Genomic DNA, 26760 nt, shown 5'->3' on the forward strand with positions numbered 1-26760 from the left:
GTGGGGGCAGCAAGCCCAGGACTCCTCCAGGTCTCCCTCCGCTCCCCCCAGAACCCCCGATGTCTCCCTCCACTCCCCCCAGGACCCCTCCCAGGACCCCTCCATGTCTCCCTCCGCTCCCCCCAGAACCCCCGATGTCTCCCTCCACTCCCCCCAGGACCTCCCAATGTCTCCCTCCACTCCCCCCAGAACCCCGCGATGTCTCCCTCCACTCCCTCCAGGACCTCCCAATGTCTCCCTCCACTCCCTCCAGGACCTCCCAATGTCTCTCTCCACTCCCTCCAGGACCTCCCAGTGTCTCCCTCCGCTCCCTCCAGGACCTCCCAATGTCTCCCTCCACTCCCTCCAGGACCTCCCAGTGTCTCCCTCCACTCCCCCCAGGACCTCCCAATGTCTCCCTCCACTCCCCCCAGGACCGCTCCAAGGACCCCCCAATGTCTCCCTCCGCTCCCCCCAGGACCCCCCAATCCGCTCCCCCCAGGACCGCTCCAAGGACCCCTCCATGTCTCCCTCCGCTCCCCCCAGGACCCCCCGATGTCTCCCTCCACTCCCCCCAGGACCGCTCCCAGGACCCCTCCATGTCTCCCTCCGCTCCCCCCAGAACCCCCCGATGTCTCCCTCCACTCCCCCCAGGACCGCTCCCAGGACCCCTCCATGTCTTCCTCCGCTCCCCCCAGGACCCCCCAATGTCTCCCTCCGCTCCCCCCAGAACCCCCCAATGTCTCCCTCCACTCCCCCCAGGACCCCTCCATGTCTTCCTCCGCTCCCTCCAGGACCTCCCAATGTCTCCCTCCACTCCCCCCAGGACCGCTCCCAGGAGCCCTCCATGTCTTCCTCCACACCCCCATATCTCCCCCCCGACCCCCCACCTGCTGGACCGCCTCCTCTTGGCAGCTTTCCATCTCCCAACCCCAAACCGCCCTCACCCCCTTCCTAGGCGTTAGGACCCCTGTCCAGCCCCTGCAGACCCCTCCAGCGCCCAGCTCCCCGGGGCCGGGCCGCTTTTTCTCTGAGTCTCTGCCCCCGTCTGGGGGCCTCTGTCCCCCCTCCCGCGGTCCTTCTCCCTGTCCTCCCGGGTCCTGCTTCATCTCTCCTAATCACCCCCTCCAGGCTCCTCCCAGTCAGCTCACCTGCCCCCCAACACCCAGCCCCCCAGCCCCGGCTCCCCACTCCAGCCGGCAGGGGCAGGAGGGGGTGGGGCCAGAGGTTGGGGCAAAGTGCTGTGCAGGGTGGCAGGTGGAGGAGGGGTCTCCAAGGACCAGTGGGGCCTGCTGGGGGAACCCCCCCAATCCTCCAGCTGGCTCCTCTGTCCACCCATCTATATCACTTAGGGCTGGGGGGGCCTGAGCCGCTGGGCATGCGGGGTGCAGGGAGTGGGGAGATGGGGCTGGGGGCCCCCATCTCTCCACCTGTGGGGGAGAAAAGTGTGTGTGAGTGAGCAGGGGTGCGGGCAGGGGCGCAGTTGTGTGTGTGGGGGGGGTCACATGCCTGCTTCCCAAATCTCTTCCACTGGGGAGGGTGTGTGTGCACGTGTGTGTGTGCACCCCGAGCTTGCATGACTTGGGGCTGTGATGCTGTGGCTGCGTGTCCGTCCGCGTGAAGCTGGCTGGGGCAGGGCCTTGCCCGTGTTCCTGAGCTGTGTGTGGCCCCGGTGTGGCATGGTCGGGTCCGAGTTGTGTCCGGGTCTTGCGTGCTGGGGCCGAGCATGCCGACACGGGTGGCCGTGTCCGCGTGGGGCCGGTGTGCTGAGAGCAGGCTCAGGAGGGCCCTCCGGATGCACACGTGTTGTGTCTGGGACGCTGTGTGGGTGCCCTGTGCTGTCTCCTTTGTGTGAGTGTGAGTGTGAGTGTGAGTGTGAGTGTGAGTGTGTGTGTGTGTGTGTGTGTGTGTGTGTGTGTGTGAGTGTGTGTGTGTGAGTGTGTGTGTGAGTGTGAGTGTGTGAGTGTGTGTGTGTGTGAGTGTGTGTGTGTGTGAGTGTGTGTGTGAGTGTGTGTGTGTGTGTGTGTGAGTGTGTGTGTGTGTGTGTGTGTGTGTGTGAGTGTGTGTGGGTGTGTGAGTGTGTGTGTGTGTGAGTGTGTGAGTGTGAGTGTGTGTGTGTGTGTGTGAGTGTGTGTGTGAGTGTGTGTGTGTGTGTGAGTGTGTGAGTGTGTGTGTGTGTGAGTGTGTGAGTGTGAGTGTGTGTGTGTGTGTGTGAGTGTGTGTGTGAGTGTGAGTGTGTGTGTGTGTGTGAGGTCTGTTGTATGAGTTTTAAGGACAGACTCTGTCCCCTGTGTCCCGGGTCTGCTGGCCACTCTGTCTACCCCGAGGTGTGTGTCCCCTTCCCACCAGTAGGTGGTGCCCTGCACACATCCGGAGGCATGACCTGTGTGTGTGTGTGTGTGTGTGTGTGTGTGTGTGTGTGTGGTGTCTGGGTCTGAGGGGCTGTGTCACTCCTCCCCGCCCCCCCTCCCCCAGTTGTCAGTGGCTGGCGCTGTCCTGGGTGTGAGCAGAGATGCGCAGTGGGGAGGCAGTGGGGTCTGTCAGCGGAGGGAGAGTGTGTGTCCCTGCAGCCGGGGGGGGGGGGGGCACTGCTGGCCTTCTGGGCCTTCCCACAGGTGAGGCATCTGCCCCACCCCATGCTGCTCCCCCGGCTGGGGGGGGCAGGTGGCTGGCACCCTTGCGTGAGCCTGAAAAGGATGCTCCTTCCCCCAACGCACAGCCCAGTCCTCACTTCTGAGGGAGGAGAGCCCCTCTGAGTCCCAGCCGGCCCCTTGCCCAGCACCCTAACCCTAACCCTAGCCCTAGCCCTAACCCAGCACCCTAACCCTAACCCTAGCCCTAACCTAGCACCCTAACCCAGCACCCTAACCCAGCACCCTAACCCTAACCCTAGCCCTAGCCCTAACCCTAACCCTAGCCCTAACCTAGCACCCTAACCCAGCACTCTAACCCTAACCCTAGCCCTCACCCAGCACCCTAACCCTAGCCCTCACCCAGCACCCTAACCCTAACCTAGCACCCTAGCCCTAGCCCTAACCCAGCACCCTAACCCTAGCTCTCACCCAGCACCCTAGCCCTCATCCAGCACCCTAACCCTAACCTAGCACCCTAGCCCTAGCCCTCACCCAGCACCCTAACCCTAGCCCTAACCCAGCACCCTAACCCTAGCCCTCACCCAGCACCCTAGCCCTAGCCCTAACCCAGCACCCTAGCCCTAGCCCTCACCCAGCACCCTAACCCTAGCCCTCACCCAGCACCCTAACCCTAGCCCTAACCCAGCACCCTAGCCCTAGCCCTAACCCAGCACCCTAACCCTAGCTCTCACCCAGCACCCTAGCCCTCACCCAGCACCCTAACCCTAGCCCTCACCCAGCACCCTAACCCAGCACCCTAACCCTCACCCAGCACCCTAGCCCTAGCCCTAACCCAGCACCCTAACCCTAGCTCTCACCCAGCACCCTAGCTCTCACCCAGCACCCTAACCCTAGCCCTCACCCAGCACCCTAACCCTAACCTAGCACCCTAGCCCTCACCCAGCACCCTAACCCTAGCCCTAACCCAGCACCCTAACCCTCACCCAGCACCCTAACCCTAGCCCTAACCCAGCACCCTAACCCTAGCCCTAACCCAGCACCCTAACCCTCACCCAGCACCCTAACCCTAGCCCTAACCCAGCACCCTAACCCTAGCCCTAACCCAGCACCCTAACCCTAGCCCTAACCCAGCACCCTAGCCCTAGCCCTAACCCAGCACTAGCCCTAACCCCATGGCAGGCGGCAGCCTGCAGCGAAGGAGGGTCCATGGCCTGGGTGCCGGGGGTGGGGGGGTGGGGGCTCCAGCAAATGAGGAACCTGCTGGAATGTTGGTGTCTCATTTGGAGACAGACAGACTGACAGACAGACACCTGACATCTGATCATGAGGTCTAGCTCAGGGAAAGACACAGCGTGTGGGGCGACTGAGGACCACAGGGTCTGAGCCTGAGGTTCCCCACGGGGCCAGCTGTGCCCGGGACCTCTGGGGGCGCCTGGGCATCCTGTCGTCCCGGACGCGCTGCCCCCACACCCAGTGCTGCTGCTGCACAGCCGGCCCCGTGGCCAGCAGCTCCCCCCCCCCCCCCGGGACCCACGCCCTCTCCCCACCTGCTGGGCTACAGCTTCTCACCGGCAATCTCTCTCCCCTTCCCCGCCTCCCCACCCACTCCTCTCCTGTCTCCCTCCCCTCCCCTTCTCTCTCACCCCGGCTGCCCTCTTCCTCGCCGTCATTCACTCCCGTCCTGTCCGTCCTATTTCTCATCCGCCGTCTGACGCCTCCTTCCCGATCTTTCCTCCCATCCATCACCCCGCGGATCCTTCCGTTCCACCCTGTCATGTCTCATTCTGTTCGCCGCCTGGTGCGCCCCTCCTCCTCCATCGCCCGTGGGTCCCCCAACGTTGGGCCCATGCCTCTCCCCCCTCCACTCATCCTGTCTCCCTCCCCTCGCCCCCCTTCCTCATCCCTCTGCCCACCCGTCCCCACACTCCGCCCTCCGGACCTCCCTCTCCGCCCTCCGCTGCAGCCCCGGTTCTCCGCTCAGCCTGGCGGCCCGGGCAGCCTCCTGCGCACCCCATGCCGGCCCCGCTGCTCCTCGGGACCCTGCTGCTCCTGGCCTCGGCCGCCGGCCCCGCCGCGGCGCGCCCGCCCAACGCCACGAGCGCCGAGCCGCCGGGCCCGCTGCCCGCGCTGCTGGCGCACCTGCGGCGCCTCACCGGGGCGCTGACGGGCGGCGGCGCGGGGGGCGCGGGCGCCAATGGCACGCGGGCCGGCCCCGCGGGCGGCGCGGGCGCGGCGGCGCGGGCGCCCCCTCCGGCGGAGCTGTGCCACGGCTACTACGACGTGATGGGCCAGTACGACGCCACCTTTAACTGCAGCACCGGCTCCTACCGCTTCTGCTGCGGCACCTGCCACTACCGCTTCTGCTGCGAGCACCGCCACATGCGCCTGGCGCAGGCCTCCTGCTCCAACTACGACACGCCGCGCTGGGCCACCACGCCGCCGCCCATGGCCGGGGGCGCGGGGGGCGCGGGGGGCGCGGGCGGGGGGCCCGGGCCCGGCCAGGCCGGCTGGCTGGAAGGCGGCCGGGCGGGGGGCAACGGGATGCGCGGGGGCGAGGGCCCCGGGGGCAGCACGGCCTACGTGGTGTGCGGGGTCATCAGCTTCGCCCTGGCCGTGGGCGTCGGGGCCAAGGTGGCCTTCAGCAAGGCGTCCCGCGCGCCCCGGCCGCCCCGGGACATCAACATGCCCAGGTGTGTGCGCCCCGGCAGACGGGCTGGGGCGGGGCCGGGGCGAGGGGGTGGAGCCATTGGGGAGGGCTTTGGGGTGGGGGCGTGGTCTCGAGAGCCTGCGGACGCCCTGCTGTTGAATGGGGGAGTCCCAGGCCTCATTCATTCACCAAATGTTTCTGGGCGCTTTCTGGGCGCCAGGGCCTGGGGATGGACACACGAGCGAAGGAAACAAGGCCCCTGGCCTGATGGGTAAGCCCGGCTCCCCGCACCCCAGGCCTGCTGCCTCCTGTGCGCTGAGTGGCCACCCCAAGCAATTGGCTTAACCCCATCCGTGCCTCAGTTTCCCCGTCTGCACAATGGGGCTAATCAATGCTCCCCACCCATTCGGCCTGCAATGAAGATGAACTGGGTTGATTCCCAACGAGGCCTGGCCCACGGAAAGCCCTCGGTAAACGGTGGCTACCGTTGTCATGAAAGTTAGGGCCCAGTGCACTAGCCAGTTTGGCTCAGTGTATGGAGCGTCCCTCTGCGGACTGAAGGGGCCCGGGTTCGATTCCGGTCAAGAGCACATTCCCAGTGGGGGGTATACAGGAGGCAGCTGATCGATGTTTCTCTCTCATCGATGTTTCTGACTCTCTATCCCTCTCCCTTCCTCTCTGTAAAAAATTAATAATGTATATATATTCCATGTGGGAGCTGCTGTGGAGGTCGGTTCTGCAAACTTGCAGAGGAACGTGAGAGGAAGGGAGAGAGAAAGAGAAACCCGGGGTGGCCCTAATTTGGGGCCTGCAGCGCTGGGTGAATGGGGCGCCTTTACCCCCGCGGGGAAGCTGCAGAAGAATCAGGATGGAGCTCCAGGCCAGGGCGGGGCGGGGCCACGGGAGATGTGGGCGGGGCCCCCATGGATGGGGAAGGGGCGCGTCAGGCGGGAAGTGTGGTCCCAGGAACCTTTGGGGGGGACTGAGCTCAGGTTGCCCTTAGCGAGGGGCGTGGCCAAAGGCGAGAAGCCCCAACCGAGCTGAGTTGACAGATGCCCCCCCAAAGGTGAGAGCAGGGAGGGAAAGCCTGAGTCCTCCCTCCCGCGCCCCCATCCTCCGGCCACTGACCATCCCTCCGCCCCCTCCAGGGCGCTGGTGGACATGCTGAGGCATCAGGCGGGACCCGGGACCTGTCCGGACCGAGCTCGGAGCAGCTCCTTGACCCCGGGGGTCGGGGGTCCCGACAGTATGGCCCCGAGGACGCCCAAGAACCTCTACAACACCATGAAGCCCTCCAACCTCGGTGAGCGGGACCTGGGGCTGGGGGGGGGCTCTGGGCAGAGTGCGGGCAGCAGAGGGGCAGGTGGGGCGGAGGAGCAGCGGGTGGGGCTGGCCTGGGCACGGTGGGGCGGGGCGATGGTGGTGACACCGCCTCCCTCTTGGCCCCACAGACAACCTGCACCACAACTACCTGCACCTGAACGTCAGCAGCCCCACGCACCACGCCACCACGCTGGGTAGGCGCCAGGGCCGGGCGGGGGACACAGGGCCCCTCTCCATCTGCCCCCCGAACGCCCTCGAGCGGGTGCCTGGGACGGAGCAGGGGGTGAGGCCCTGGGAACCGGCCCTCACAGCCTCCGCTTCCCACATGGACACCCCAAGCGGCCATCTCTCCCCAGCCCCGTTGGCGGGGAGATGCAGGAGTCCACCCCCCAGGCTGGGGCAGGGCACCCAGTGGGCGCTGAGCCAGGGCCTGTTGCCCCTCCTCCTGCGATGTGTCCTCCTTCCCTACGTCTCCTGGTGTGGGCAGGGACAGCCTGGACAGCGGGAGCTCTGAGGGGCTTGGATCCCAGAAATATAACTCCCTAAGGGGCTGGGGCCTGGGCTCCTGGGTCTGAGGAAGGAGGGCTGGGGCCTGGGCTCCTGGGTCTGAGGGAGGAGGGCTGGGGCCTGGGCTCCTGGGTCTGAGGAAGGTGGGCTGGGGCCTGGGCTCCTGGGTCTGAGGGAGGAGGGCTGGGGCCTGGGCTCCTGGGTCTGAGGGAGGAGGGCTGTGGGCCTGGGCTCCTGGGTCTGAGGGAGGAGGGCTGGGGCCTGGGCTCCTGGGTCTGAGGGAGGAGGGCTGGGGGCCTGGGCTCCTGGGTTTGAGGGAGGAGGGCTGGGGGCCTGGGTCTGAAGGAGGAGGGCTGGGGGCCTGGGCTCCTGGGTCTGAGGGAGGAGGGCTGGGGGCCTGGGTCTGAGGGAGGAGGGCTGGGGGCCTGGGCTCCTGGGTCTGAGGGAGGCGGGGGGTGGGGGGAACTGAGCCCAGCTTGCTCTCTGCCCCAGACTGGAGGGCCGCCCCACCGCCCAGCCCCAACCTGCATTACTCCACGCTGTCCTGCTCTCGGTCCTTCCACAACCTCTCGCATCTGCCCCCCTCCTACGAGGCTGCGGTGAAATCCGAGCTCAACCGCTACTCCTCCCTCAAGAGGCTGGGTGAGTCCCCGGAAGGGCGGGGTCGGGGCCCCGCGGAGGTTCAGGACCGCGGACAGTGGTCCGACCGCTGTCCAATGGCTTAGCTTCCCTCTGTAAGCTCGTCCCGATTACGGGAGCACGTTTGCATCAGAATTACCTGGGGAGCTTTTTAAAATGCAAATTCATGGTGTGCCATCCCAGGACCAGGATCTACTGCGTTTATCAGGACTTGCATTTGCAATGAGCAGAAATAAGACTTTAAGCGCATGCACCCATGCCCGCGCGCTCTCTCTCTCTCTCTCTCTCTCTCTCTCTCTCTCTCTCTCACACACACACACACACACACACACACACAGCCGAAAACAACATGGGAACCAGCCCCCTCACTCCCTTCGGATGGGGGATGCCTTCTGGTGAATAGAATTTTCTGTGTTTTTCAATCCTCACCCTCGGAGTGAGGTGTGTTTTTTTCCTATTGATTTTCAGAGGGAGTGGATGGGAGGGGGAGAGAGAGAAACATTGGCATGAGAGAGACACATCGATGGGTTGCCTCCTACACACACCTCAACTGGGGGCTGGCACTGAACCCCCAACCGGGGCACCTGCCCTTGACCAGAAATGGAATCTGAGACCCTCCAGTGGGCAGGCCAAAGCTCTAACCACTGACCCACCCTGGCCAGGGCGCTATTTCATTTTTTCAAAATGCTGGTCACTATCCATAAAACTGACTTCACAGCACGGACTGGGGCGGGAGAGGGAAGAAGAGGAATGCTCCCCCAAAAGCAGGCATTGGGCCCTGGCTGGTGTGGCTCAGTGGATGGAGCGGCTGCCTGCAGACTGAAGGGTCCCTGGGTTTGATTCCAGTCAAGAGCAGAGGCCTGGGTTGTGGGCTCGATCCTCAGAGGGGGTGCGTGCAGGAGGCAGCTGGTCAATGATTATCTCAGTCTCATCGTTGATGTTTCATTCCCTCACTCTTTCTCTCTGAAATAAAAAAAAAAAATTGTATTTTTTTAAATTTTTTAAAAAGCAGGCGGTGGGTTCTGCTCCCAAAAGAGCTACTGGGAGGCAAAATAAAAGTCCCCATGTAAAAAAAAATAAAAGTCCCCATGCCTGGGCGTCTGTGTTTTGGTCACCATCGCTAGCCTGGTTGTTCTTTATTTTCTTTTTTTTTCTTTTTCTATTTTATTGATTTTTTTACAGAGAGGAAGGGAGAGGGTTAGAAAGTCAGAAACATCGATGAGAGAGAAACATCGATCAGCTGCCTCCTGCACACTCCCTACTGGGAATTGAGCCGGCAACCAAGGCACATGCCCTGACCGGAACCGAACCTGGGACCCTCGAGTTCCTAGGCCTATGCTCTAACCACTGAGCAACACCGGTCAGGGGCGAGCCTGTTAGATCTGATTAAGTTGTGCCCCTGCCCAGGCGGATGACCTGAGGGTCCCCGTGGGGGTGGAGGGGTGGGAGTGCAGGTGCAGCGCTGGGGGCTGGGATGTAGGGGAGCAGGGGGAGGGGAGGCGCCGGCCGGGCTGGGGCTGGGGCTGGGGCTGGGGCTGACCTCCGCCCCCTCCACCCTCCGTCCCCAGCCGAGAAGGACCTGGACGAGGCGTACCTGAAGCGCTGGCACCTGGGGGACGTGCCCCGCGGGACGCTGCCCCTGCACACGCTGCGGCGCCCGGGCACCGGCGGCGGCTACCGCGCGGACTGGGGCGGCGCCGACGAGCTGGGCCCGGCGCCCGCGCCCCACCCGCGGCGCGTCATGTCACAGGAGCACCTGCTGGGCGACGGCGGCCGCTCGCGCTACGAGTTCACGCTGCCGCGCGCGCGCCTGGTGTCGCAGGAGCACCTGCTGCTGTCCTCGCCGGACGCCCTGCGCCAGAGCCGCGAGCACCTGCTGTCCCCGCCGCGCAGCCCCGGGCCGCCCGACTCCGCCCGCGCCGGCCTGGCCGCCTCGCACTCCAACCTGCTGCTCGGGCCCGGCGGGCCGCCCACGCCGCTGCACGGGCTGCCGCCCGGCCTGCACGCGCACCACCACCACCACCTGCACGCGGCGCAGCCGCCCTGGCTGGCGGACGCGGGCGGCGGGGGCGCGCTGGCCGGCCGGCCGCCCTTCCAGCGCCAGGGCACGCTGGAGCAGCTGCAGTTCATCCCGGGCCACCACCTGCCGCAGCACCTGCGCACCGCCAGCAAGAACGAGGTGACGGTCTGAGGCCGGGGGCGGGGCTGCGGCCCGGCGGGCCCTCCCCTCCCCTCCCCTGCCCCGCTAAGCCCGGATCCCAGACGCACCCCAGGGCCCGGACCGGATCCGCCTGCGGCCTCTGCGGACACTGCTTTGAATGGACTCGTCACCCAGCGGAGACCAGGCCTCTTCCTAGAATGTCACAGCAGCTGAGACCCCTCCTCCTATGTCACTGTTTGAGGCAAGAGCTCCTTCCCATGACGTCATCACAGAGGAAGAGGCTTGCCCGTGAGGTTGTGGCTGGCCACAAGGTCAACACCGGGGCCAGACCTTCCCATGAGGCCATCGCAGGGGAAGAGGCCCAGCCCTGAGGTCATCCCTACAGGCCATGTCCCATGATGTCATCACACACTCCCTTCTTGTGACGTCATGGCTGGCGGAGACAACGCCTTGTCCTATGGCGTCATCCCTGGAGACTGAGCGTTCCTTCCTGAGATGGCAGTGCAGAGACCAGTCTCGCCCCATGACATCCCTTCTGGCCCCCGAAGGCCTCTCTTGACATCAGCATCGTCCGCAGGAAAACCCTTTCCTCCAGGGAAGATGCCTCTGCCTGTGACGTCATCCTTCAGACAAAGCCATCTTGCTGGTACACGCTCCGCAGGGGCCGGCCTCGAGGCCCCGCCCTTCCCGTGACGTCATCACAGGACTCGCCTCCTTCCTGCCTGTGATGCTACCACCAGAGAAGGTGCCTTCCCGAAGACATCATCCGAGGGACCGTGCCTCTTCCGGGGGATCTGTCGCCAGAGCTGAGAGCCCTTCTGTGATGTCACCCCAGGACCCTGCGGCTCTGAGCGTGAGACCCCTCGCTGCCGGGTGTGCCCGGGGTCCCTGAGGAAGTGCTCCGACCTGAGGGGTCACCAGAAGGCATGCCATGGCTGGGGAGGCTGCCTCACCTAGAGGTCTCCCCAAGGTGTTTGCAATGAGGACCCCCACTCCCGTCTGAGGCTGGGTCCCCATGCTGTGATGTCATCACCAGAGACACTGCCCGCCCTGGGGGGCCGTCACCCGTGATGGCGTCACCAGTTTCTGCCTTGTCCCGCCGAGGTTGGGCGGGGTCCCAGCCTGGGCAGTGACGTCATTTCCTGTGTGGTTCCCAGAAGCCCGGATGTCCAGGCTGGCGCCTCTGGCCCACCAGCCTCGGGGTCCTGAGACAGCGGTGTCCGCAAGGCCGGCGTCACCCCTCTGCCATACTAGAGACGTCACTGCTTCTGTCATCGAGGCCTTGGCCGCCTGCTGGGGCCAGGAGGGGGTGCCCGCTGCTTCTGCTGCTGATGACATCCTCCCACCACTCGTGATGGCGTGCACCTAGGGTCAGGCCCGTGACATCATCCCCTCTGACCTAGCGTATCTGCATCTCCCAGGATGCAGCACGGCTGCGTGTCCTCCTCTTCCCATGACGTCATCACACACACGTGGCCACGGAGGGTCGCCTCCGCCCGCGCTTCCTCGTGGCCAGCGGCATCTCCACCTCCCATGCTTCTCCGCAGCCACTGTGCCGTCCTCCCAGGCTCCCCGCCGCTGGCGGGGTCTCTCTCCGAGTTCTCCGTGACCAGTGACGTCATTGCCTTCCAGAACCCACTGCGGCCGATGGCGGCGTCCTCTGCCAGGACCCGCGAGGCCTGGTGATGCCACATTCCCCAAACCCCGGAACTGCGGTGCCATCAACCTGTGGGATCCACGCCAACCATAGTCCACGTCTCTGTGCCCCAGGATCCACCCCGCCATGGTGTCACCGCCTCCCAGGATACACTGCAGTCATGGCGTCACCCCCACAGCTCCAGTGCTGTCCCAGGACCCGTGACTCAATAGTGTCATCTCCCAGGAGCCATTTGACCACGGGGGCATCATCTGCCGGGGTCCACCACAGCCATGACACCCCTTCCCCGGACCCAGGAACCCCAATGGTGTCATCATCTCCCAGAATCCACCACAGCCATGCCACCATCTCCCAGGACCCACCACAGCCATGCCACCATCTCCCAGAATCCACCACAGCCATGCCACCATCTCCCATAATCCACCAAAGCCATGCCATCATCTCCCATAATCCACCACATCCCTGCCATCATCTCCCATAATCCACCACATCCGTACCACCATCTCTCAGGACCCACCACTGCCATGCCATCCTCTCCCAGGCCCCACCACAGCCATGCCATCATCTCCCAGAATCCACCACAGCCATGCCATCATCTCCCATAATCCACCACAGACATGCCACCATCTCCCAGGACCCACCACTGCCATTCCATCATCTCCCAGAATCCACCACTGCCATGCCATCATCTCCCAGGATCCAGGACCCCCAGTGGTGCCATCATTTCCCAGGATGCACTTCAACCTTGGACCATCTCCCAGGACCCCTCATCTTGGGAGTCAAGTCCTGCAGCAGCTGTATTCCAACTGTCTTCTAGGTCAGGTGGCACCGACGGCTGTTCCCATGGGAACCCGGCTCAACGCAGGCCATTCTCCCGTTGCCTCTAGATTAGGGTAGGGACCCCTCCGATGACACCACGCCTACTCCGGCCCCCTTGATGATGTCACTGCCTCACTCCAGGCTTAGGCTGATGCCTACACCAACCCCACCACAGACTTGGCCTTGACTGCCCCCCCCACCCCTCTGTGAGGGCATCCAGGCCCCCCTGACAACTCACTGACCTTCACCCAACTATCTGTTCAGTGACGGGTCACCATGGCGACCTCTTCTCAGCAGAGGGGGTGAGCTTCCCAGCCCTGGGCAAGGTCACTGCCCTGGCCCGGCCCCTCCTGCCTGTCCCCACCGGCCTGGGACTCGCCCACCCTCCTGAGTCTCCTGGGGGCTGGGCCACAGCTGCTACCCCCGGGCCTTCAGTGATGTCCTCCGTGGCCTGTCCTGGGGCAGGCACAGCTGGACAGCCCTGCCACTGCCCACGCCATGTGTGGGGGCCCTCACCCTCCCTGCGTCCTCTCCTCCGTCTCCCCATGCACCCCGAAGGGCCCCAGGGCTTTCGGGATTAGCCAACACCCATGCACAACACCCCCCCCCCCCCCGTTTTCTTTGTACACAGCCATGCTGTGGGGGAGCAGCCATTCCCCTACTCTTAAAGGGCTACACGTCCCCTCCCCAGCCCCCAGGGCCAGGCAGGAGGGGCTATTTTCCCTCCTCTGGGTCCTTCCCTCCTCCTTGTCTCCCCTGGCCCACAGGACTGGCACCTCCGTTCACCCCTACCCAGCCTCTGGCTCCCACAAACACGGAGGGAACACGGGGAGCGCCCCCCCACCTCCCTAGGCCCAGCGCCAGTTTTTGATGCCATGCTTACAGCTCCTCCCGCTGACCCCCCCATCCCTTCCAGGGGCCCCCATGCTGGGGCCCTGAGCAGACTGTGACTTCCCCCAGACAGAGCCAGCTTGAGCCCCTGCCCCCCCCCTCACCACCTCCAAGCGCTCCGCTTTCTGCAGCCCCCCACCCCCAATGGGGGGCTCCGGGCCCTGCAGCTTTTGTATGCCTCCCTCGACTTGCTCTCTTCTGCACTCCAGCTATAATATTTCGCCCCCACTCTGGGGCTCTGGCCTCTTATCTCAAATAAGCCATAGTGAGGAGAGGTCCGAGGAGGCGAGGAAGTGGGCGTGTCCCGCCCAATCTCTGGATGCCTCTGGAGCCGGGGCCTCACCATCTGAGTCTTCCCACGCTCCCACGCACAGGCACACACACCCCTGCCCTTCCGATCGCGGGCAGTGGGGGGCGCTGCAGAGACAGGAAGGTCCTGGACCAGAAGACCCTCCAGCGCTGCCTCCTCCGCCCCCTGACTGGCACCGGACTACCCCCCCCCCCCAGGTCCTGGTAAGGACAGCCAGCTGGGCTGCAAGCTGGTATTTTTGGAATAAACATGTTTTCCTGACCCCAGGCTCACAGTCTCTGTTGGGAAGGTTGGGGTCTCCACCTGCGTGCTTATGGGGACTCCCTGAGCGGCGCAGGGGAGGGGTGGGGCCCAGTGTGGCTTATAACCTGCAGCCTCTGCACACCCTTCTGGTGGGGCGTGTGGGCAGTGCTTTTCGGTACCCTAGCTGGTCGCTCAGTGGTTAGAGCATTGGCCCTGCACTGAAAGGTCTCAGGTTCCATTCCAGGTCAAGGACAGGGCGAGTACAGGAGGCAACCAATCAATGGGTCTCTCTCGCATCTATGTTTCTCCCGCCCTTCCATTCTCCCTAAAAAAATCAACGGAGCCCTGGCCAGTCTGGTTCAGTGGGTGGAGTGTCGGCCTGCAGACTGAAGGATCCCGGGTTTGATTCTGGTCAAGGGCTCATGCTTGGTTTGCCGGCTTGATCCCCATTGGGGGAGGTGCAGGGGGCAGCCAATCAATGATTCTCATCATTGATGTTTCTATTTCCTCTCCCTCTCTGAAATCAATAAATGTATTTTTTTTTTAAACAACCAAACAAAAACCTTCCTCTCTAGTGCATTTAAATGCATCCTGGAGCGATGAGCTAAGGCACATGTGTCAAACACAAGGCCCGCGGGCCAAATCCGTCCCGCCAGGCCTTGCAATGTGGCCCGCACCGCGCTGTCATCACTGCACTCGGCTGCGTTTCCATCACAATGACAGTTTATGACTGTTCAGTAAACCATTCGGCCCTCGATTTAGGCTGGATTTTAGATTTTGGCCCCTTCTCTGATTGAGTTCGACACCCCTAAGCTAAGGGGATGGGCATGGAGGACCAGGCTCTGTGGCCAAGGGGAGAGCTCCCCGGAGCCCAGCGAGCCAGGAGTGGCTTTGCTCCTCACATGGAGGCTCCAGCCCCGGCTGCTGGGCACAGGCCAGGCGTGGGGGACGTGGGCCCTGCCAAGGCCCCAGCTTCTGACTGCACCTCGGTAGGTGGCTCTGGGCCTTCCTGCCTCCTTGTCCACAATCTGGTCGCCATTGGTCTCTTCGGGGCGGCTTTGCTGGGCTGAGAGGCTCTGGCATGGGCCCCCGGCCCCACTGCTCTGATGAACCGGGAAGCCACTTGGGCCTCCTCTCCCGGCGGCACCACAGGTCCCCCTTTCCAGCCGCTGGGCCATTTTGTAACTGAGGCCTGGAGGTGCCCCCCTGTCCCTGCAGCTACACATCCACTTCCGGGACAGGGAAGGCGAGTTCCGGTGCAGACCCGGAGGCCGAGACCTGGGAACGCTGCCTTCTTCCTCCAGCATCGCGAGAGTTCACCACACACATTTCCCACGACCGATAACTGAGACCTGGCGTCGTGCGTGACGTAGGCCTGGCACGTCACACATGGGAGGGGCAGGCTTCCCAGGCTTCGAGGCCGCCCTGACTGGACTCCACAACACGGGACACACAGGTCATAGGTCATTCCCAACACAAAATGGCGCCGGGGGGGGGGGTTGTAGATCGACCCCAGCGCCCACCCTCTCCGCAGGCTGAGGAGGCGGGGGCGCGGGAATCCCCCCCTCCGGCGCGCACCTCATTTGCATACATAAAACGGATGGAGTTAATTGGCAGTTAGCGGCTTGGTCCGTGCGGGGCAGGGCCCCATTGGTCGCTCTCCATCTTGCCCGCCCCCCGGCACCGCCTTTTCCTACCAGAATCGGCCGGTGTGAGCCTCGTGACGCCATCCCGCGATCGCTCGTTCCTATTGGCCAGAGCGCCGCTCATCATCCGTTTAAAACCCCCGAGCACCGCCTGCCTTCGCCCCGCCCGGACGCCCCTGCCGGCCGTTAGTCGCGTGCGCAACCTCCGGAGCGTAAGGGCGTGCGTGCGTACGCCGGCGCTGGCGGCGTCGCATTCAAACGGACCAATCAGCGGCCGCACCACCTCTCGCGTTCTTTCCCCCTCGTCCACCCCTTTCCATTTCCTCTGCAGTCTGAGGGTCCCCATTGCGACCCCCCGAGTCCCAGCTGGCCGGCCCGCTCCGGGCCCTCTCCCCAGCGTCTCCCGCTTCCGCTCTAAACTTATGGGAAACCGGGCAAGCGCGCCTAACGCGGAGGACCGTGCGCGCTGACGTCACGGGACGAGGCCCCGCCCGCCGGAGGCGCGAGGGGGCGTGGCCTCGGGCAGCTATAAAAGGGCGGCTGCGCGCGCGGCCGGCTCAGTGCGGCCGGCACCTGGGGCGAGCGTACCTGCGGACCAAGTGCGCGGCGGCGTCGGAGGCGGCGGGGAGCGGAGCGGAGCCGCCGGGTCCTCGCCAGGGCCGCAGCGGCAGCAGTTGGGCCCCCCGCCCCGGCCGGCGGCCCGGAGAACGCAGGAAGGGGGCCGGGGGGACCCGCCCCCGGCCGGCCGCAGTCATGGTGAGCTCCGCGGCCAGGCCCGGAGGGGCGGTGGGAGGCCCCTGGAGGAGGAGGCGGGGTCTCGGGAGCCCCTTTGCGGGCGGCCTAGGGGGTTGGGGGGCCTGCCTGGGGGGGTCCCGAACCGGGGATGTGCCCACCGGCCTTCCAGTAGGTGGGGCAGGAGCCCGGGCCCGCAGGTCCCTTGGAGGGAAGGCCTGGCTGAGCCGCGGGGCGATGGGGGCTGCCGTCCGGGCTTTGTGGCCCGTCCGTGGGTGTTCGGGGAGCAAGCACGCCCCGCTGCCGTCTCCAGGCCCGAGCCGGGGTTTGCGGGGATATTTTACCGAGATTAGGTGGGGAAGGCGGCCAAGGTAGGCCTCGGCTTAATCCAGAATCATTGGCGGCCGCTGCGGGGCTACGGACGGGCTTTGGGGGCTCCCGGGGGGCCATGGAGCCATCCGCTACCCCCCTCGGAGGACCCCCTTCGTTGCGGGGGCGCTCAGCCTGGGGCGGCCGACTGCAGCACCCCAGGAGGGGGGTCTGCCAACCGCGGGTGGTTGAAAGCCTGGGACGGCATCCGGTAGGGGTCCCAGGTCTGCAGGCCGCTCACCTCCTCCTCCTCCTCTCTGCCCAGAACTCCAACGTGGAGAACCTGCCCCCCCACATCATCCGCCTGGTGTACAAGGAGGTGACCACGCTGACCACAGACCCTCCCGACGGCATCAAGGTCTTCCCCAACGAAGAGGACCTCACGGACCTGCAGGTCACCATCGAGGGCCCTGGTGAGTGCGGGGCGGGCAGGGAGGGGCCCTGATGGCAGCCGGGACAGGCAGGCCTCTCCCCCTGCAGGCGCCCGGGCTGCAGGGCAGGACAGCACGAGTGACAATAACCGCGGGCACGTCTGTAGGGAGACAGCCTGGTGGCCACGGGAGCATTTGAGGGGACCTTCCCTGGGGCGGGGCAGGGCTGTCAGAGGATCCCCAGGACCTCCAGGGGGCTGGAGTCCAGGGGGGTGGCAAGAGGCTGCCCCGGGGGTGAGAGCAGCAGCACAGCCTGGAGGACCTGGTTCCGTGCGGTGACAGGCGCTGGGGCGGTCAGGGTCACGGGTGACAGGAGGTACACATGTCTCAGGCCCACTGCCTTCCTGTTCCCGACTTCCACAGGGGGAGGTGGCGAAGGGCCAGTCAGGAGTGGAGGGGGCACAGTGGGGGCGAGTCCTGCTGTGCTTCATGAGGATGGCACTGGGGGCACGGACACTCCTGGAAGCAGAGAAGGAGAGCCCCTGAAGCTTTTAGGGAGCAGAGCCTCTAGGGCCTCTCAGAGGAAGCTGTTGGCGGGTGTGAGGCAGGGGTGACGGCCCTGCAGCGCTCACTGTGGCTTCAGGGGAGGGGGGATAGGAGCTGGAGGCGGGCGGCCACTGCGGGCACCGGTGTGGAAGCCCTGGAGGCGGGCTGCTCGGTGCGGAGGTGTCAGATGTTGGGACTGGGCAGGAGGAAGGCCCTGGGTCCGAACACCCACGGCCTTTTGGCTGGGCGGAGTGCGTGGCCTGAGACCGGCTGTCCCTCGCCCTCGGGGCTTCCAGGTGGACACTCGGGGAGTGAGGCTGGGGCTGCACTTGGGAGAGGAGAGGCGTCAGGGTGCAGACCGGGACTCTGGGTGACGCCAGGGTGAGGGGGCTGTCCTGGTCCCGTCTGGAGGCGGCGGCAGGGTGCTTGCGTCACAGCCAGACGGCTTTGGGGGTTCACCGGGGGCTGGGGGTGCTGTCTGCTTCCTGACCCGGCCCCTGCGCGCTCCAGAGGGGACCCCGTACGCCGGAGGCCTGTTCCGGATGAAACTCCTGCTGGGGAAGGACTTTCCCGCCTCCCCGCCCAAGGGCTACTTCCTGACCAAGATCTTCCACCCCAACGTGGGCGCCAACGGCGAGATCTGCGTCAACGTGCTCAAGCGGGACTGGACGGCGGAGCTGGGCATCCGGCACGTGCTGCTGGTGAGGCGGGCGCGGGCCCGGGGGCGGCATTGCTGTTCCTGGGGGGGGGGGGGGGTGCTGTGTGGGGAAACCCAGGTCCCCCCTTTCCCGGAAAAGCGGGAGCTGGCCCAGCCGGGGGCCCGGCACCCGGACACTGCCCACCCCGTACAGGGTGGTCAGGCCCGGGCACTCCGCGGGAACCCGTGGTGGGAGGGACGCGATGTGACCCTTCTGAAGGGCACAGTTGGCTGGCTGTTTGGTAGTCAGCAAGTCTGTGCAGTCCCCAGCCATTCCAGAACATTCTCACAGACATCGTTTCTCAGCCAGGGGATGGTGCCCCGGGGACACGGGTAATCGTGGCGTGTGGTGGGGGAGAGCAGGGACAGGCCCAGGGACAGGCCCAGATGGAGGTGGCCTGGACTGCACCTGCCCCAGGGCCTGGCGGCTGCTGCCTCCCCACCCGCCAGGAGGTTAACGAGCCCCAGGGGCCTGGTTGGGAGGCCGGGGAGGCCGAGCGCCAGGGTAAACAGACCTCAGCCCCTCTCCTCCTGAGAGTCGGTGCTGGCTTCCCGGGGCTCGGATGACCCTCTGATGACCCCCAGGGCGTGTGGGGCGCAGGGGCCCGTGAGGGCCAGGCCGGGTGCCTGCTCATCTATCTCAGTGCAGTGATGTCTGCGTGATGGGCCAGGCCGGCCGCGCCTCTCAGAGGCCGGGGAGGGCCGCTTACCCCGGGGCCTGTCTTGGCTGTGGCTGCTCTTGGGGTGCCGGTTCAGGCCAGTGACCGCGCTGGTTCTCGCCTCTTCCCGTGGTTCCCCAAGAGGAGCTGGAGCCTCAGACGGCCCCTCGCTCCCGTCCGGGAAGCCCCTCCCTCCATGGCGGGTGTTTGGCTCTGCCCCCTGACCGGGCCCTCTCCCCGCAGACCATCAAGTGCCTGCTGATCCACCCCAACCCCGAGTCCGCCCTCAACGAGGAGGCGGGCCGCCTGCTGCTGGAGAACTACGAGGAGTACGCGGCCCGCGCCCGCCTGCTCACCGAGATCCACGGCGGCGCCGGCGGGCCCAGCGCCAGGCCCGAGGCCGCCGCCCCCGCGGCCCCCGGGGGCCCGGGCGGCGCCGAGGGGCCCATGGCCAAGAAGCACGCGGGCGAGCGCGACAAGAAGCTGGCGGCCAAGAAGAAGACGGACAAGAAGCGGGCGCTGCGGCGGCTGTAGGGGTGCAACCCTCTCTGTCTCTAAGTTATTTAAGTTATGGCTGGGTGGGGGAGGGGGCCCGGGACTGGATTTGTTTTTCTAAATAAAGTTGGAAAAGCAAGCAGCAGCGGCGCCTCTTAGTGCCCGGATCAGCCCTGCCGGGGCTCAGAGCAGCCGCCGGCCCACCCTCGGTGCCACATGGGGTCCACGCACAGGACTCTCAGCTCCGGGGGCCCTCAGCGAGCTCTGGGGCACCTCTGGTCTCTGGCGCTGGGGGGAGACACAGCCCCTCGTCAGATCGCATCTTGAATGGGGAGGGGAGGGGCCCGGGGCCTGCCCGGCCAGGTGACAGGTGTAGGGAGCCTTGCTCTTCCTGACAGGCCTTGTCTGTCTGTCCACTGAGCGAAGTTCTGCCCGCACACCCGGACCCAGCGCTGGCCTTACGGTTTGTAACTAGAACGAGGCACGTGTGTCCTGTCCGTGTGCAGAAGTCACCGAGCCTGGCAGCACAGCGGACACGTCTCCCGGTCTCTGTGGTCAGAGCCCGGAGTGCTGGGAGCTGCTGGGTGCACACAGGTGAGGTGCCGGCCTCCACAGGCCCTTCAGTCCCTCCTTAAGGTCATGGTGGGTTTCAGGTGGGGGGGGCGTGTCCTGGCCTCCAGTGTTCGGCCCCAGGGCCGGGTCCGCCCAGGCTCAGCTGACCAGGCGATGTGACCGCAGGAACTGCCCCATACTTCAGGCTTTGCCCCCGTTTCCTGTCCATTCTCCATAATTCTGTGGGCGTGTGTAGGGCCCCCAGGAAACAGTGTCAGAAATGACCATAATCGCTGCCAGGTGGCCATGCACCAAAGGCTGCGGGTTCGATCCCCAGGCAGGGCATACAGGAGCCCGACCGCTGACCTAAGTTTTCCCCTCTCCCTTTCCTCTAAAGTCAATTTTAAAAACATCCTTGGGTGAGGATTTTAAGAAAAGCTGCCATAAAATGCAAAAATGGAATGACCCATTTGTTCACTAGTTGAATGAGAAGGAATTGTGAACTCATACAATGAAATCTCAGCGAACACAACGGATGAGTCTCACAACTATTAATGGGCTGAAAGTAAAACATGCAGTGCTCTTTGTATGACATTCTAGAGGAGGCCAGACTAACCTCGTGGCTGAAAGCAGGTCGTTGGCAGTGTGGGATCGGGGATGCTCGAAGGAGGGGCATGGGGATGCTTTTTGGGGGGAGGTCCTTTTAGAACGTTTTTAAAAATTTCAGAGAGGAAGGGAGAGAAACATCAATAAGAGAGAATCATTTATCAGTTGCCTCCTCCTGCATGCTCCCCACAGCATGTGCCCTGGACCAGAATCGAACCTGGGACCCTTGAGTCTGCAGGCCGATGCTCTACCCACTGAGCCAGGGCTGATTTTTTATTATTTTTTTAAGGCAAAGACAGCCCTGGCCAGTATGTTTCAGTTGCTTGGAGCATGGCTCCCAGCACTGGGAGGTGTGGGTCAGGGCACATAGGTTGTAGGTTTGGCCCTTGGTGGGGGCACACACAGGAGGTAACCAATCAAGTTTCTCACATTGATGTTTCTCCCCTTTCCTCTCCCTGAAATACAAAAAGCAAAGAATTGTTCATTTTAAAGGCAAAAGTTTCTACCAAGAAATAGCTCCCTTACCCTAGCCAGTTTGGATACAGTGTCGGCCTGCGGACTGAAGGGTCTCAGGTTGGAATCCAGTCAAGGGCACATGCCCGGGATTCCAGGCTGGATTCCCAGTAGGGAGCATGCAGGAGGCAACCGATCATTGATTTTCCTCATTGATGTTTCTCTACTTCTCCCTTCCTCTCTGAAATTAATAAATATACATCTTTTTAAAACAGGGCTCCTTCTCAAGTCCTTTCTTCCCAACACCCAGTACTCTTATTTTTTTTTTTTATTTGATTTTTTTATAGAGAGGAAGGGAGAGGAATAGAGTTAGAAACATCAATTAGAGAGAATCGAACCATGACCTCTTGGCTCATAAGTCAACACTCAACCACTGAGTTACATACACCGGACAGACAGCAGATTTAAATGTGTTCCTCTGGCCCTGGCTCAGTTGGCTAGAGCAGCGTCCCAATACCCCAGGGACATACAAGAATCAACCAGCCGCCAAAACCGGTGTGGCTCAGTGGATAGAGCGCCGGCCTGCGGACTGAAAGGTCCCAGGTTCGATTCCGGTCAAGGGCATGTACCCTGGTTGTAGGCACATCCCCAGTGGGGGGTGTGCAGGAGGCAGCTGGTCGATGTTTCTCATCGATGTTTCTAACTCTCTATCCCTCTCCCTTCCTCTCTGTAAAAAAAAAATATATATATATTTTTTAAAAATCAACCAGCCTTAGCGAGGTTGGCTCCACAAATAGACCAAGGGGTCACAGGTTTGATTCCGGTCAAGAGCGTGTACCGCAGCTGCAGGCTCCTGCCTGGTCCGGTGCGTGCAGGAAGCAACCAGCCGAAGTGTCTCTCTCATATTGCTCTTTCCCTCTCTAACACTCTTCTAAAATTTATGGAAAAATATTCTTCGGTGAGGACGAACAAAACAAAGCTAGTTCCAATATGTTTGTTTTTAAAAAATCAACCAATGAATGCATAAATGGGTGGAACAGCAAATTGATGTTTCTCTCTTCCTCTTAAAAAAAAAAAATATATATATATATATATATATATGCAGATACATACACATATATATTGGTATATACATATATTCTAATCAACAAGCAGGATCCAGTACCCTGTAAGGGTCCCCATCAGCCGACAGCCCTGCCCCACCCTAGCTGCCTGCCTGACACCCATAGCAGAGGTGCGCTGTCCTTCATATCACGTGTCCTGGACCCACTGGCCATACTGTCAAGGAAAACCTTCCCAGTGCAGATGCCCTGGGCGGGCACCTGGGTGCGGGGAGGTGAGGCGGACATGGCGCTGCTGGGTCTGCTCTTCACTGGCAGGTGTGGGAACTGGGAGGGCTGTGGGCCAGGTTGCAGGCTGTGTCCAGGCAAGACGTGGGCAGGGTCACCTCCCCTTGGGAGGGCTGGAGGCGTGGTCAGCCCCCAGCCCAGCAGGGGTCCTCAGCGGCCCTTGGCCAGCGCTGTGGAGTGGGACAGGAGCAGGGTTCATCTCCCCACTGGTCCCTGAGGGCAGGGACAGGGTGTGTGTGTGTGTTTGTGCGCGCACACACACACGCACGCAGCCTCTGATGGTAGGTCCTTGGCCTCCGGCATAGTGGCTGGCGCAGAGCAGGTAGGAAAAAACCGTATCAGGATGTGATGTCAGCGACCGTCCCCCAATACAAACCTGCTGCTGTGTTTAGTGGGGATGCCATCTGCTTTGGGCTGTCTGGGGCACTTGGATGAGCCATGGCCACTCCACACATGTATGCATGTATGTATGTACGTACACACACACAGGGCATGTAAGAGACAAGGTCCAGCTGCTCCAGTAAAAGCCAGAGCACTCGCTATGTGCAGGCTCTGACCTCAGCACTGTGTTCGCTAACCCTCTGGATTTTGACAAGATGCACAGAGAGGTCTAGTACTTGCCTGTGGACACACAGCTGGTGGTGGACACCTGTGATCACAGGCTGATAAACACCAAGAGACTTGAGGCCCGCAGGCAGAGAGTAAAAACGGAGGAGTGGTGAGAGGCCAGAAGAATATTTAAAAATACACTTTGTATTTCAGAGGGAGATAGAAACGTAAACAATGAGAATCACCCACCGGCTGGCTCCTGCACACCCCACACTGGGCAGGAGGCCACCAGTTGGATTCCCAGTCAGAGCTCATGCCTGGGTTGCAGGGTCCACCCCCAGGAGGAAGCATGCAGGAGGCAGCCGATCCACGATTCTCTCTCATCAATATTTCTCTCGCTCCCTGAAATCAATAAAAATAGAAGACCCGGATGGTAGCCACTCCTCCCTCCACTGGCCACACAGACGGGGCCGGAGTGGAGGTGCAGTGAGCGGAGCTGACCACCCCGTGTGCTGGCCTAGTTACTCGCTAGGGTCTCCCTGCCCCGATCCGGCCCCTCCAGTCCCAACACGCTGCCCGGCTCCCGTGGCGTGGGGGCCCCCCCCCCGAGACAGCTGACGGTTGCAGCCCCACGGCCGGGTCACACACATACACACACACTGGAGGCCGGAGGGGGTCGGAGGCGAGCAGTGCTGCCTTTATTGTCTGGGGGAGGGGGGGCGCTCAGGAGCTCTTGGTGGGCCGCGCCCGCTTCCTCTTCACCACCACGGGCTTCTGGCTGCGCAGGATGGCGCTGGCCCGGCGGATGGCCGCCATGCGCAGGTCCGGCCGGTACTTGTTCTTGCGGATCATGTGCCGGATGCTGCTCAGCGTGGCCCGCGCGTTCTTGTTGATGGTGGTGCGCACGTAGGAGGTGGCCGGCTTCCGCTGGCCTGGGGGGTGGGGGTGGACAGAGTCCGTCAGATGGCCTGGGCACTCCCGGGGGCGAGGGCACACGGCACCCCGAGAACCGAGAGCCCTGGCTGTGAGCCTGGCAGGCAGCCTGCTCCATCTCCACAGATTCCCGGACAGCCTGGCAGGTTTGGCTCAGTGGATAGAGCACTGGCCAGCAGACTGAAGGACCAATGGTTCAATTCCAGTTAACGGCACATGCCCGTTGTGAGCTTGACCCCCAGGAGGGGGCATGCAGGAGGCAGCCAATCAACGACTCTCATTATTGATGTTTCAATCTCCCTTCCTCTTTTTTTTTTTTTAAATATATTTTATTGATTTTTCACAGAGAGGAAGAGAGAGGGATAGAGTTAGAAACATCGATGAGAGAAAATCATCTATCAGCTGCCTCTTGCACACCCCCTACTGGGGATGCACCCGCAACCAAGGTACATGCCCTTGACCGGAATCGAACCCGGGACCCTTCAGTTCCCAGGCCGATGCTCTATCCACTGAGCCAAACCGGTCCCGGCTCCCTTCCTCTCTTAAATCAATTAGAAATATATACATATATATTTAAAAACCATAATCCCTGACCAGTGTGGCTCAGTGGATAGAACCATGGCCTGCAGACTGAAGGGTACCTTGGTTGCGGGCACATCCCCTGTAGGGATTGTGCAGGAGGCAGCTGGTCAAGGTTTCTAACTCTCTATCCATCTCCCTTCCTCTCTATAAAATATCAATAAATATATTTAAAAGTATATGTTAAAAAATAAATTTTTCCGGGACACCCCACCAGGTACGGCAACTCCTCCTCTCTGTCTGAGACACAGTAACGCCCACCATCTCGCTTGAGCAGATGCGGGAGGACTCCTGTCCAGTCACACACACAGCAGTTGTGGGAACCCAGGCCGCCTGAGCCTGGGCACAGGGTGAGGCGGGCACTGGGCACCGAGCTGGCCAGTTACTGCCCGTCCCTCCTCTGCACTGCAGCGCCTCCTCCCCGCCCGCCCCCGGGCCCAGGCACCCGCTCTGGACGAGGGTCTGAGGCCACGCCCAGGCCTGGCCCTGACGCTGGGGAGACCTGGCGCAGAGGGAGTCCGGCTCCCGGCCCAGAATTCAGCCATGGACCCCATGCCAGGGGTATGGCTAAGTCACTGCCCCAGAGCACGCCCCACAGTAGCTGCCCAGGTCGGTCTAGCTCCCGACAGCCTGGGAAAGGCCACTCGGCAGTCCGAGGGGAGGTTTTAGGACCCACACACCAGAATGAGGAGCATGGACACCTGAGAAGCCACTGGGCCGGGGACTGGGTGCTCTCCTCCTCCTCCAGGACCGGCAGGGTCACTGCCACCAGGAGCTGGCAGCCCAAGGCCACGGCCACTGCTGACCGTGAACAGGACGCTGAGACCTGACCCCAAACAGAGAGTGGCCCTCGCCGGGACCTGGGACAGCTCGTTCCTCTTAAAAACCTCCGCAAGGAGCAGCCCTGCTGGCAGCCCGAGGCCGTGACTCTGAATTCCCGGAGCTCCTCCCAGACACTCGAACGTCTACGAGGCAGTTTCTGGGGTGGATTCTCCCCTTGAGCCCAGAGAAATGGGGGGGGGGGGATCAAACTGCTGTTTCCAATCAGCCTGTCACCTACAAGTGGGAGCTGGCGGGAGGCTTGCCAGATTTACCTACATTCTCCCACAGGCATTGAGATGGAGACGCCCACCACCAGCTGGGCTGTTTGGAGGACTTAACCTTAAAACTCTGGGTCCTGAGCAACCCTGTAACTTTTTTTTTTTTTTTTTTACAGAGAGGAAGAGCGGAGGGATAGAAGAGAGTTGGAAACATCAACCAGCTGCCTCCCGCACATCTCCTACCGGGGATGTGCCCGCATCCAAGGTACATGCCCTTGCCCTGAATCAAACCTGGGACCCTTCAGTCCGCAGGCCGGTGCTCTATCCACTGAGCTAACCAGGCTAGGGTGGCAGCCCTGTAATTTCATCCTAATCACTACCACCAGGACACACAGGGCAGGACCTGTGAATTCTTCCACTTTGCAGAGGACAAACCAAGTTAAAGACCCGGCCAGCTCACACAGAGGCCGGGCAGCTTCCCCGAGGAATACACCCTGACCCCCGGAGTGCCAGGGGCACAATTCCTCCGCTTGCCCAACACCGACCACCCACAGCTCCCTGCCGCGATGTGGGCCCGGGGCCAGGGCAACGCTCACCGGACCGGCGCTTCATGATGACCACCACGCCTTTGCCGTCAGGCGCCGGCTCCACGCCCACCGTCTTGCGGTGGATCAGGCCGTTGTAGCGAAAGGAGTTGCGGGCCTTCAGGTTATTGGGTTCCTGGGGAGGGAGGGCGCATGGCGGGTGGTGGGTGAAGTGGGGGGGGGGGGGGGGTCCCGGAGCCCGGCCAAGTGCCTCCCTCCGCCCCACGAGTCCCGGCCGCGCTTACGGTGCTGTAGGTCTGCTTGTTCCTCTTGATCAGGAAGCTGGAGCAGTTCCGCACGATCATCCATTGCAGGTGGGCGGACATGGCGGCAGCTGCGGGGAGAGGGGGCGCGGGATGGTGTCCAGGGGGGCAGCAGGCTGACGCCGGGCCCCCCCAGGACAACAGAGGGCGGATGTGAGCCGGGACCTGGCGAAAGCAAGACCAGCGGAGGGCAGGCAGCGCTAAGCGATCTGCCAGGCGGGGCTGGACGACCCAAGGCGGAGGCGCTGAACTTGGGCGCCGAGACTAACTCCGGGGGGAGAAGGGGACGGGAGAATCCGCAGCGGCTTCCGGTGGCGGGGTCGGGGGGGAGCCAAGGACGCGAGGGGCACGATGAGAAAGGCCGAGGGGGGCAAACACGGGGCGGGGGGCGCGGGACGCGGCCACGCGGGGAGCACAAGGCCTCCGCTCACCTCCTCGCGCCGCGGCAGCCGGAGACGGAAAGAGGCTCGCGAGGGGCGGGGCGACGCCTTTAATACCGATACGCATTTCCGTTTCCTCTCTGGGGACGCGCGCGCGCCGCCTCCTGACCCCGCCCCCAAGGCGGCT

General features: G+C 63.2%; 3 protein-coding genes across 4 annotated transcripts; 2 read left to right on the forward strand and 1 right to left on the reverse strand.

Moving 5' to 3' along the window:
- Positions 1-4494: 4494 nt before the first annotated feature.
- On the forward strand, positions 4495-10954 carry SHISA7 (shisa family member 7). Of its 2 annotated transcripts, none has more exons than XM_036436403.2 (5): positions 4495-5263; positions 6369-6523; positions 6672-6737; positions 7543-7692; positions 9258-10007. In XM_036436403.2, exons 1-5 carry the CDS (start codon positions 4587-4589, stop codon positions 9878-9880), a joined length of 1671 nt encoding a protein of 556 aa, XP_036292296.1. In that variant the 5' UTR covers positions 4495-4586; the 3' UTR covers positions 9881-10007. The 2 variants fall into 2 exon arrangements, with proteins under 2 accessions (XP_036292296.1, XP_045437145.1); XM_045581189.1 differs by having other exon boundaries at positions 4537-5285; positions 9258-10954.
- Positions 10955-15752: 4798 nt separating this feature from the next.
- On the forward strand, positions 15753-19424 carry UBE2S (ubiquitin conjugating enzyme E2 S). Its single transcript, XM_036436419.2, has 4 exons — positions 15753-16172; positions 16783-16930; positions 17945-18135; positions 19034-19424. Exons 1-4 carry the CDS (start codon positions 16170-16172, stop codon positions 19322-19324), a joined length of 633 nt encoding a protein of 210 aa, XP_036292312.1. The 5' UTR covers positions 15753-16169; the 3' UTR covers positions 19325-19424.
- A 4049-nt stretch (positions 19425-23473) lies between these two features.
- On the reverse strand, positions 23474-26760 carry RPL28 (ribosomal protein L28). The gene is made up of 4 exons (XM_036436418.2): positions 26625-26760; positions 26176-26264; positions 25943-26066; positions 23474-23726 (listed from the first exon to the last, which is right to left on the reverse strand). The coding sequence occupies exons 1-4, from the start codon at positions 26698-26700 to the stop codon at positions 23518-23520; spliced, it is 498 nt and encodes a 165-aa protein (XP_036292311.1). The 5' UTR covers positions 26701-26760; the 3' UTR covers positions 23474-23517.

This window comes from Pipistrellus kuhlii, unplaced genomic scaffold (genome assembly GCF_014108245.1).
Source record: "Pipistrellus kuhlii isolate mPipKuh1 unplaced genomic scaffold, mPipKuh1.p scaffold_m20_p_136, whole genome shotgun sequence".
Classification (NCBI taxonomy): Eukaryota; Metazoa; Chordata; class Mammalia; order Chiroptera; family Vespertilionidae; genus Pipistrellus; species Pipistrellus kuhlii.